The sequence below is a fragment of the Hypanus sabinus genome, chromosome 14, assembly GCF_030144855.1.
Source record: "Hypanus sabinus isolate sHypSab1 chromosome 14, sHypSab1.hap1, whole genome shotgun sequence".
NCBI classification, from domain to species: domain Eukaryota; kingdom Metazoa; phylum Chordata; class Chondrichthyes; order Myliobatiformes; family Dasyatidae; genus Hypanus; species Hypanus sabinus.
In genome coordinates this window covers 30,716,635-30,729,436 of record NC_082719.1, presented here as the reverse complement: position 1 = coordinate 30,729,436, position 12,802 = coordinate 30,716,635, and the positions used below count along the sequence as shown (strand labels likewise).

The 12,802-nt window shown below is 35.0% G+C and overlaps 1 protein-coding gene across 2 annotated transcripts in view; it reads right to left on the bottom strand.

Moving 5' to 3' along the window:
- LOC132404642 (PACRG-like protein) overlaps window positions 1–12,592 on the bottom strand; it is a 72,899-nt gene extending 60,307 nt beyond the window's left edge. For both annotated transcript variants that reach the window (XM_059988952.1, XM_059988951.1), the window contains exons 1-2: window positions 12,510–12,592; window positions 2,178–2,334 (exon numbers count right to left, since the gene is read on the bottom strand). In XM_059988952.1, coding sequence (XP_059844935.1) covers window positions 2,178–2,321 — 144 coding nt within the window. In that variant the 5' untranslated portion in view covers window positions 2,322–2,334; window positions 12,510–12,592. The remainder of the gene's footprint in view (window positions 1–2,177; window positions 2,335–12,509) is intronic.
- Between the last annotated feature and the right edge of the window lie 210 nt (window positions 12,593–12,802).

Below are 12,802 nucleotides of genomic sequence, written 5' to 3'. Positions count from 1 at the left end.
CAACAGACACAACCTGACAAAATAAAAACAATCCATTGAATTTTGCTCTTTCATTTCTGTCTGATAATCAATTTGCAATTGATAGCAGTGTACTACTATCAATTCAGTGATTTGTTTGGCTCAAACTCTCCCAAGAACCAACTGGAACTCTTCTGAAAATCAAGATATACTATACACCATTTCATCTATCATTTCCTACTCTGTAGGTAGTTGTTAAATGAAGTCATTTCTTCTTGTGTGACCATTCCAATGCAACAGTGAGAAGTGAATTGTGAGACATAAAATGGACATTCAGCAGCAACCTGCAATGTTTCAGAGAAACTGAGAACGATACTAAAAGCTTTTTCAAGTATATAAAGAGTAAAAGACACGTGAGAGTAGATATAGGACTGATAGAAAATCATGCTGGAGACCATTGTAATGGGAGATAAGGAGATAAGGAACTGAATGTGTATTTTGCATCAGTCTTCACTGAGGAAGACATCAGCAATATACCGGACATTCAAGGGTGTCAGGGAAGAGAAATACGCGCAGTCAGAATTACGACAGAGTAAGGAAGCTGAATAGTCTAAGGGTAAATAAATCTCCTGGACCAGATGGAATGCACCCTCATGTTCTGAAGGAAGTAGCAGAGGAGATTGCGGAGGCATTAGCAATGATCTTTCAAAAGTCGACAGATTCTGGCTTGGTTCCGGAGGACTGGAAAATTGCAAATGTCACTCTGCTATTTAAGACAGGGACAAGGAAGCAAAAAGGAAATTAAAGACCTGTTAGCTTGACATCAGTGGTTGGGAAGTTGTTGGAGTCGATTGTCAAGGATGAGGTTACGGAGTACCTGGAGGCATATGACGAGGTAGGCAGAACTCAGCATGGTTTCCTGAGAGGAAAATCCTGCCTGACAAACCTAGTGCAATTTTTTGAGGAATTTACAAGTAGGCTAGACAAGGGAGATGCAGTGGATGTTGTGTATTTGGATTTTTAGAGTATAGGAGCAGGGATGTGATGTTGAGGCTCTATAAGGCACTAGTAAGACCTCACGTGGAATACTGTATGCAGTTTGGGCTCCTTATTTAAGAAAGGGTGTGTTGACATTGGAGAGGGTTCAGAGAAGATTCACTAGAATGATTCCAGGAATGAGAGGGTTAACATATGAGGAAAGTTAGACCGCTCTTGGATTGTACTCCTTGGAGTTTAGAAAAATGAGGGGGGACCTCATAGAAACATTTCAAATGTTGAAAGGCATGGACAGAGTGGATGTGGCAAAGTTGATTACCCATGGTGGGGGAGTCTAGTACGAGAGGACATGACTTGAGGATTGCAGGGCACCCATTCAGAACAGAGATGCGAACAAAATTTTTTAGCCAGAGGGTGGTGAATCTATGAAATTTGTTGCCATGGGTGGCAGTGGAGGCTAAGTCATTCAGTGTATTTAAGGCAGAGATTGATAGGAATCTGAGTAGTCGGGGCATCAAAGGTTATGGTGAGAAAGTGGGGGAATGGGACTAAAGGGGAGATTGGATCAGCTCATGATGAATTGGCGGAGCAGTCTTGATGGGCCGAATGGCCAGCTTCTTCTCCTTTGTCTTATGGTCTTATGGACTGTGACTGAGATCTTCAAGAAAAAAAGCAGTCTTGGCCAATATAAAAGCATGTAATTTAGGTCAGAGGCAGACATGGATCTCAGTCAGATCAAAGTTTCAGCATTTAGTTGGAAACAGTAATAGCAAAACCTGATTGCCCTGTGAACAGATAAGAACTGTTATTTTACAGACCAGTGAGGTTGAAAATACCACTGCAGACTATAATTGATTGTTAAATGACTGTTGGCATTTGGGAGAATTTTTGCTGGAATCATGTTGTTGAAGTAACCTAAAATTCAAGAATCAAACTTCTCAATAGATAATAAAACATCCAAAACCACTCTACTCCAGGCTATGCCAATTATATGGAACTGTTTTCATAATGTAGATTTGTGCAAAGGGGTTTTAGGTTTGTCAGCTCAGTAACTTTTCACCCCAATATTCCTTACCGGAATTATGTTTGGCATAACTGTTAGGTCTGAAGTCTTCTTCCTCCCAGTCTCCAGCACTGAACTTTCAATTTAATATCATTAATTGTACATGAAGGTAGTTACATCCACTCTAGGTAAGAGCTAAAATAAATGTGTGGAAACTTACTGGATTGATGGTTTTAGGATTCAGTCGATCACTGGGTCTTGGATGTGGTTTAATTGTAGAAGTCACAGTACTACTTGTCACTGATCCTGGTGCCTTCTTCCTTTGTACATCAACTTTAGATTTCTCATGAAACTGCGACGACATTATTTGTGCATAACTTGAAACCAAAAGATAAAACATCTGTATTTTAAATAAGCATTCCCCTCATAGTCGATACTGTATGTTCTGGTGAGAAGCACAGGATGGCCTGTCTCTTTATAAAATTCAAGATATAATAAATTGTACAAAGATGTTATTAATTTCATAACACATTTTATAACAGTACAATGTCATTGATAATTAAGTACTCATTTTAGACCAACTTTGGATATAGATCACAGAGGGAAACAGCGATGGAATCATCCCTTCAGTACATTTGTCTAATTCTGGTAGTTAACGCCTCAGCTTTGGTAGTCATGTGCTGAGCCCTACCAGTTCTGATGATGAGAATTGCATCTTGGAACATGCTCTTACAATTAGTTAATTGTCCATCCCCATTGCCTAGATGTGGTGGAATTAAAGGGTTATTTAACAACCACATACATAGTCCTGCATTGCAATCACACCTCATTTTTTTGGTACACCTAGTTTTATTCCTGGCAAGTCCTCCTACATTCCTCATTGAACCATGGTCAATCCTAAGTGAATTCTGAGTAGATTTACTTTTGTTGCAAATCAGAAGGGCAATTCTGACAACTTGGGCTGCCTTGTCTTCTAATGCCTGAAATGCTCTACAGAAATGATCAGGTATAAAATTTACATGAGCATAATGTTCATCATGGTCCTTGGGTACTAAGGGTGTTATATTGTTGTAATCGGAATGCAAAGACCAATATGGAAGTATATCCCTTAAAAGAGTTGTCAATAGAAAGATTCACTAGGATTAGAAGTCAGTGAACTTGTATTAATGTTGTAAACATATCCATTATGTGCTGTTTTATATACAGTGAGCCTTAGAAGAAAAAAAGAAAAATATCCCAGAGTAATTGACAGTTTTTAAAAAAAATTCTACTTGTGTTCTTATCATTACATAAACAAGCACCAGGTTACCAAATCAATACTTTTCTGTAAATAGCTACAGAATATTACAAGAAGCACATTTGATATCTAGGTCAAAGCTAGAAGTAAAACATAGAAGTACATCTTTTGAACATTTCTAAATAAAAATTGCAAGATAAAACATAAATAAGGTGAGTTAGAATGAAACAATGAAAGTACAGATATAGAAAGAAGTTGCAAAACTTACTTACAACTATTCCAAATAATTATTTCCCAAACAAAATTCCCTACAGGAATGGAGAAATGGAGGTTTTGTTTTCCTGAAAAAAAACCACTAATATTTCCTCTACAGCAAAGCATAAGTAGGTTCTTCCTTCGTTATTTGTTTTTTCCAACTTTCTCTACAAACGTGAAGTTGGAGATTAAACTTTAGCGCCATCACATGGAAAAACAATGTATTGATCCAATAGAAAAAATTATCATGACAACATCGGAAAATGATACAAAGCTCTTTGCAAAAGTGTATTTAAAGCAATTATCCAATTAGTTTGGATATATCAGGACCAGTACATTTTGGGGCAAATTAAGCAGCTGCCCCAATTAGTTGAAGTTTCATGGAAATAGTTAAAAGGCAAAAAAGACAAACAATTGTTTAACTGAGTAACAATTTGTGTATTTAAATGAAATACAGAACAAATTAGAACAGTACCTATACCTCTACAGCACTATAAAACTGTGTATTAGTTCCTAATACTTATCATTGGAGGAATTCATCTGTCATGTTCTTTTCATCGACTGTAAGTGAATAACATTAGCACAGATACCTAATGCAGATAATGGACGGCCTTCATACAATGCTTTAGACAATTCCATCCTCCAAATCTTCACTTTCATTGTAACAGTCAAGATGATTATCGATAATCATTTGTAATTCCTTACTCGTTGAAGTAGTAAAATCATTTCTTTTCACTTCTGGCCTTTTCTGGCACCTCCAAGACTCAATGCTTGAAACTGCAGTGAGCCAAACAGTTCCAAATTGTCTTACTACTTATTACTCGCCAACCAGCAGTGACAAAAATCATTGCCTTCTGAACACATATACACACACAACTGATACTAGTTAGAAACTGTTCAGTATCTTGCCCCAATCAATTTGCATAGTATCTCAAATACGATGTCCCAAAGACAACCTCAGATGTTTTCTCAATTTAGCTTTTGTTCTTTTAAGAGTGGTCCCAAATAAATGCCTGTACTGATTAACCAACTGCCCAATCAACTGGAATCCACTGTATATGAAAGTAGTTTTTATTGTGTGATAAAGCAAAAGGTCAAGAATCTAAGGAAAGCATTAAAGGATGGAAAAAGGTGGGGAAAGGACTGAGGAAACAGATAAAGATGAAAGTCTAGAGAATTTAAAAACAAGTGTTAGAAAAAAAAATGACAGAAAATTTACCATACCAAAGAGCGTTTGATTCGGGCTGCACGGAAAAAGGGTATGATCAGCTGTCAAGATTTTAAATTTCGTATTCTGGAAGACTACAGTCCCGAAGTTTTAAGGGCAAGAATGTCTTTTAAATTGGTTATGTCAGAAATTCATCAGAAAGGCTACAAGCAAGCGCTGTTATTTCCAGCACATTTGAGAGTTACTCTCGAAGACGGAACTTATCGGCTGTTCAAATCTCCAGCAGATGCTCAAAGATTTCTTGAAGAATAACATTTTATCAGGTTGACTAATGTAATAATTAGTTTATAGATTAGGATCTTTTATAAAATGATGGGTTTTTTATGTATGGCTTACATGTATTTTTTATACATGGTAAAAGTCTGTTTTTGGTTTATTCTGAGTTTGTTATTTTTTCATATTATTAATCTGTTAGTTTTGAAAGTAATTTATTAGGGTTTTCTTTTAAGTTCGTATACACTATTTTATATTTTTAATGTATAAATATTAAGATTTTTCAAAAAATAAAATGTTGTTTCCTCTTCCTGAAAGACCTTAGTGCTTGGAACGTCACATCAGTTTTGATGTGTTTGAATAAGTTTCAAACTTTCTTTTAAAACACTAATTCAATATTATTGATTAATGGGTTTTATCATTTTAATTTTTTTCTAAATCCTTTTGTTTTATATATATAGTACTAATTGTATATTTTAATTTTTGTTATACCAACCCTTTCTTATAATATGGGTGGTTTGTATTTTTTATTCAACTTTTTTTGTTTGAGTTGCTGTCTTGAGACATGGGGGTAATTTTAGTGTTAGTTTGCTTGCTTTCCTCTTTTTGGCTTTTTTCCTGGGGTTTTGAGGGTGAAGGGAGGGGGATTTTTCTTCTTTCTTTTCTTTTTGCGTGCTTTATGCCTAGTTTCACTTCATGGGCTCATATGAAACTACAAAAATGGTTGCAGTGCCATGACTTCCGGTTCCTCCTTGAACTTACTTCCCTCTTCCGGATTCATGAGTTCATCTTTTTTTTAACCTTATGTGTTAATTGTAATAAATATTGTCAATATGGATAGGGTTATTAATTTTGCTTCTTGGAATACTAATGGTTTAAATCATCCGATCAAACGGAAAAAAATATTCAAGGTATTCCATAGAATGAATGCTAATGTTATCTTTGTACAAGAGACTCATGTAAGGAAGGTGGATAGTCAGCGCTTTTTTAGGTTTTGGAAAGACCAACAGTATCACTCGAATTCTCAAGCCAAAGTAAGAGGCGTTTCCATTTTTATAGATTCTTCAACCTCCTTTATACTCCATGAAATAATTTCAGACCCACAAGGTAGATTTTTGCTTATTATTGGTCTACTTTTTAATCAAAAAGTTGTTTTAGTTAATGTTTATGCTCCAAACACTGATTGTCCTGAATTTTTTAAGTGTCTATGTACATCCTTTCCCAATTTGAATCAGTACAGGCTGATAATGGGTGTGGATTTTAACTGTTGTTTAAACCCTTTGATGGATAGATCCAAGCCCACCCAAGCTCTTCCGAATAAATCGGTCTCTCTTATTAATTCCTTTATGACTGATTCAGCAATTTTCGAAATTTGGCGTTTTTTACACCCCAATGACAAAGAGTTTTCATACTTTTCTCATGTTTATCATAATTATTCAAGAATTGATTACTTTTTCATTGATCACCATTTACTTACAGATGTAAGTAATTGTAAATTGTAAATATGACTCTATTACCATTTCTGATCATGCACCTTTGAAGATATCTATTAAGATAATGGATTCATCTATTAATGCTGAATTTTGGAGGTTCAACTCTATTTTATTGCAGGACTTAGACTTTGTTAATTTTATCAAACAACAAATTGATTTGTTTTTCTCAACAAATTCTACAGCAGAGATCTCTAGTGGAATTTTATGGGACACTTTTAAAGCATTTATTTGTGGACAGATTATTTCATACTGCTGGAGTTAGGAAATGAACTAATTCTAAAATAATAACATTGGTTGATAAAATCAAAGCAATTGATAAGATTTATTCAGTGACCCCCAGCAAAGAACTTTATAAAGAAAGAGTGGAACTTCAAATGGAGCATAGTTTGTTATTATCCTCTTCGATTGAAAATCAGTTAATTAAATCTAGAACCCAGTTTTATGAATATGGAGATAAATCTGGTAAATTATTGATTAATCAATTGAAAACAGCTTCAGTTAAACGACAGATTACTAGGATTCGTAAACAAGATGGCACTCTGACGATTGACCATAAAGAGATAAATAAAGCCTTTCAAGATTTTTATAATTCCTTATATCAATCAGAATTTGCTGAGGATTCTTCTATAATAGATGAATTTTTAATAAAATTGAAAATTCCAAAAGTAGAGGATAGTGTATTCTTAGATACACCTATCACGGAAACCGAAATAAAAAAGGCTATTTTTTCAATGAATTCCGGTAAAGCTTCTGGTCCAGATGGTTATTCTGCAGAATTTTTTAAATCTTTTTCCTCTATACTTTCTCCTTGACTTTGTAAAATTTTTAAAGATGTGTTAATTATAGGCAAATTGCCACAATCTTTTTATGAAGCTTCTATTTCTTTAATTCTTAAAAAAGATAAAGACCCTATTGAATGTGCATCCTATCGGCCTATATCCTTGCTGAATACGGATTTTAAGATTTTTAGTAAAATTTTGGCTACTAGATTAGAAAATATATTACCTCAAATCATTTCTGATCAGACTGGATTTATTAAAAATCGCTATTCATCTTTTAACATTAGAAAATTAATTAATATTATTTATACTCCTTCACCCAAAATACCAGAATGTGTCATTTCCTTAGATGCTGAAAAAGCATTTGATAGAGTTGAATGGCCATATTTATTTAATACGTTGCAGCATTTTAATTTTAGTTCAAAATTTATATCATGGATTAAATTAATATACTATAAACCCTTGGCTTCGCTTTTTATCAATAATCAAAGATCTCCTTTTTTTCAGTTATACCGTGGTACAAGGCAAGGTTGTCCTTTAAGTCCTTTACTATTTGACATTGCTTTGGAACCTTTGGCTATAGCCATTCGTGAATCACCTAATATTTTGGGTATTACTCGAGGGGAGGGGACGTATAAGTTATCATTATATGCTGATGATTTGTTACTATACATATCTGACCCTGAGAGATCTATTCCTGCTATTTCGTCCTTGCTTGCTCAGTTTAGTAACTTTTCTGGTTATAAATTGAATTTTAGTAAGAGCGAATTATTTCCATTAAATATGCAAGTTCCAATTTATAAACATTTACCATTTAAATTTTTTACAGATTATTTTACTTATTTAGGTATTAAAATTACTAAAAAACATAAAGATTTATTTAAAGCTAATTTTTTACCCTTAATTGACCAAATTAAGCAACTGGCTACCAGGTGATCTCCACTATCTTTGTCATTGGTTGGTCGAATTAATGCTATTAAGATGATGGTATTACCCAAATTCTTATATTTATTTCAAGCATTACCAATTTTTATTCCTAAATCTTTTTTGATATTATTGACTCCAAAATATCTTCTTATCTGTGGCAGAATAAAAATCCTAGACTAGGCAAAAAACATTTACAGAAGCCTAAGAAGGAGGCTTTGCCAAACTTGAGATATTACTATTGGGCAGTTAATATACGATATTTAATATTTTGGACACAAGAATCAACTACAGCTACTTGCCCACAGTGGGTAAATTTGGAATGTAAATCTGTACAAGACTTTTCATTGTTTTCAGTTTTAGGATTTTCATTTCCTTTTTCTTTATCTAAATTGAATAAGCAAATAACTAATCCTATAGTCAAATATACATTGCGAATTTGGTTTCAATTTCATAAATTTTTTGGTTTGAATAAGTTTATTTTATCATGCCCTATAATATCTAACTATTTTTTTCAGCCCTCTTTTATGGATAAAGCTTTTCTTTTATGGAAAACAAAAGGTATAACATGTTTTCATGATTTGTTTTTGGATGATAGCGTTATGTCCTTTGAACAGCTATCTAATAAATAAAATTTACCTAAAACCCATTTTTTTAGATATTTGCAAGTTAGGAATTTTTTGTATAATGAGTTTTTCCGAAACTATGTCCATTGGACATTACAGAAAGAATTTTAGCTCTGAATCCTTGTCAAAAGGGTTTAGTAGCTGTCATTTATAATATGATCATGAAAATACAGCCAGAAGTATCAGAAAAAATTAAGAAGGAATGGGAAGAAGAACTTCATTGTCTTATATCCACTGAGCAGTGGGAGAAAATTTTACTATTAGTCAATTCGTCCTCTATTTGTGCTAAACATGCCCTAATACAATTTAAGGTTGTACATAGAGCTCATATGTCTAAGGATAAATTTGCTCGATTTTATTCTCATGTTAGTCCAACCTGTGACAGATGTCATTCTGATGTTGCTTCATTGACCCATATGTTTTGGTCTTGCCCTTGTTTACAAAATTACTGGAAAGATATTTTCAGTATTATTTCAAGAGATCTGAATATCAATTTCCAACCACATCCTATTACTGCAATTTTTGGTTTACCAATGGTAGATAATAGTCGTTTATCCTCTTCATCTCGACGAATGATTGCATTTGTTACATTAATGGCTAGAAGATCTATTTTATTGAATTGGAAAGAGATTAATCCTCCAACTATATTTCAGTGGTTTTCTCAGACTATCTCTTGTTTGAGCTTAGAAAAAATTATGTGTTGTTTTTGATCCTTCAGTTAAATTTGAAGAAACTTGGAGACCATTTATTCAACATTTTCATATGAGTTAAATTGTCCTTTCCTAAAGCTCACTTTTATTATCCTTAATTATTTGGATGGAGGTTCGGAGTTATTGGCACTACTGTATGTATCTAACGTTATGCAATGGCCCATGTTGGTTAGTGTTTTTTTTTACTTCTCTTTTTTTTGGGTTTTTTTTTCTTTTTGTTTCTTTTGTTCATAAATACTCTGAGTTTGGGAGGCTATATATATTGATTATTATATATTTGAATGTCTACTTAAACTACCAACTATGTACTCTCAAACACTTTGTATTCATGTTTCATTTATGTTTGCTTAAAAATTAATTAAAAGATTTAAAAAGAAAGAAAGAAAATTTACAGGAGGTTGCAGTGATGGAGCAAATCTGGGTAACATCCCTGTGCAATAATTATTTAATGTTGTGTATTAAAATGTAAAGATAGTATGCAAATGAGCAAGAAGAGGGACCAAACATAGGCACTTGAGGAACTCCAGAAGTAACAGAATAGAGTTAAATAAAATTCCATTCCTAAGCACTCTTTAGCCAAGGCATTGTCACTCAGTTGGACAAAGAAAAAAGGCATGGAGTGAGAAGTGACATGCAACCTTTTATGTCAAAGCCGTCGAGTTCAAGGAGGATGCAAAGGAGGGCTCAGCAAAAATCAAAAGAAATACTTAGTTACTTCCAATGAATCTCCATATACTTGAATATCAAAATTTAAATATAGTTAAGGGAATATTGATAATCAAAGTAATCTTCAGAACAGCAAATAGTTTTGAAAAGACAGGCCAGGGCTCCACGTCGCTCAGCCAGGCCTTGCAATAAATTCTCAAACAATGTGCACAAATCAACTTAAATTTATATCCATTGTAATTAATAGGGAAAAATGAGTAAACAGAAAAAGAGAATGGTATTTTCTCATACTAAAATGATGCAGCCTGAATAACTAATTAATCCTAAGAATCTCATTATCTACAGTACATTTCAATCTTCTGAAAGAGGTGGCAGTAGATATAGTGTATAATTTGGTTAGCATTTTCCAAAAATCTATAGATCCTGGAAAGGTTCTTGCATAATAATGGATGCTGCCTCAGAAAGGCAGCGTCCATTATTAAGGACCCCCAGCACCCAGGGCCTGACCTTTTCTGTTACCATCAGTAAGGAGGTACAGAAGCCTGAAGACACATATTCAGCGATTCAGGAACAGCTTCTTTCCCTCTATCATCTGATTCCTAAATGGACATTGGACCCGTGAACACTACCTCACTTTTATAATATATATTATTTCTGTTTTTGCATGATTTTAAATCTACTCAATATATGTATATTGTAATTGATTTACTTGTCTATTCTTTTCAGCATTGTATTGTATTGTATTTTCAGTATTGTATTGAACAGCTGCTGCTAACTTAACAAATTTCACGACACATGCCAGTGATAACAAACCTGATTCTGATTCTGATCAGAAGACTGCAAGCATAACACCACAATTGAGAAAGAAAGGGAGGAAACAGAAAGCAACTGAACTTATGAGCAGATCTGAAAATGGACCCTTTTTGAGTTGGTAGGTTGTGACTTGTGGGGGACAACAGAAATGAACGCTAGGGTTTGCAACTACTGAAATTAATTTGACTGAATAGATCAAAAGTAGGATTTACAAGTTTGCTGATGATGCAAAAACTAATTAGGAACTTTGATATGAGCCAGCATTATATAAAAAAAACAAAGAGATACATACAACCTAAGAGAGTAGAAACCATGTAGGAGATAGAGCACAATGTAGAAAAATGTGGGATTTTTCATTAACAGAGAAAAAAATTAAAATATTGAGTACTTTTTAAAACAGTGAAAGCTTAGATCAAAAATTCCTGAGCACTTGCTTCATAAGTGTCTGAAGCAAACATAGAGGGAAAATAGGCAATTAATATGGCAAATTGTCTGTTGACCTTTATAGAAACATAGAAAATCTACAGCACAATGCAGGCTCTTCAACCCACAATGCTGTGCCGACATGTACAGGTATTTACTTTAGAAATCAGGGTTATCCATAGCCCTCTATTTTTCTAAGCTCTATATACCTATCCTGGAGCCTCTTAAAAGACCCTATTGTATCTGCCTCCACCACAGTCGCTGGCAGTCCATTCCACGCACTCACCTTATCGCAAAAAAATTGAAGGCATGTTTCCAAATGTACAAAACCAAGTTCTAAAATCAGCTATCTTGAACAGATTTCACATAAGATTTAAAAACAAAGAGACTAAAGAGGAATTGAGACTAAACTAAGATAGCATTTCCAAGTCAGGTGTCAGAAAATGATTCAATGTAAAATCAGCATTAAAGCTAGATATCAAATGATGAAGCAATAAAGATACAAATGCTGTACAGAAACCCAGTGTAAAATTTTGGATCTTTTCTAAATTGTTTTCTCCTCTCCATTCCATCTCATCTCCTGCTCATTCCTTTACTGTCCTCAACATTTCACTGCCAAACACTGCCCACCCCCCGCTTATTTTCTCCTCCTGTTCCCCATTATACCGTTTTTCTTTCTTCCCAAACACACCTCCTCCCCCTCCGTCTTTCAATTCAGACCCTATCAACCATCTTTCTCATTCCTCTCTCTACCCACTACTCCACCATTAATTCCCCTCCCCTCACAAAGCTCTCCATGCACATCTTTTCGCACCTCTCCTTTCCCCATCTGTCCCTAAACCTGTCCCCTCTCTTTCCATCGTCACACGGATCCCAGCCTTTTTCCTTTTTACGATGCTTTGCATCTTCCTCCCTAATATCTTCATCGGAACAGCTCTCCCCATAATCTTTATCCACCCCTCACTTCACATTTCCAGATAGCTACCTCTTTCCTCTGCATCCTGAAATTCCGCACACCCCTGCTCCATCTTCCCCGTGCCCACACTTTATTTCTCCCCGTTCCTATTCCCCTCTCCTTCCCTTTTTCTCCTATCCCTCTCCCTTCATCCTTCTACCTTCCCTATTCCCGTTATAGTTCCTCCCTTCCCTCCCACTTCGATGATTTCCCCCTCTCCTCCGCCTCACCTTTCGCCGCTTCCCCGTTGCTTGGCAGCGGTTTCCTACCTACGGGATCCGCCACGCTTCAACTCTGAACGCGATTTCAAAACTATGCCTATCCCCGCTCCTGCCCGAAACACCGGTTTCCTCACTTTTGTTTACACCAGTAAAACTTTCTTCCCTACGACTGCGCACAGGCCTGTCGTTTTCAGTGTGTTTTCTCCGCCTTTCCACCAGTATGTTCTGCTCTGTAGTGCGGGCAACTAATTGTTGTAACCCATAAAATAAAACACTTTGAAACTTGTCTCACAAACAAGAGG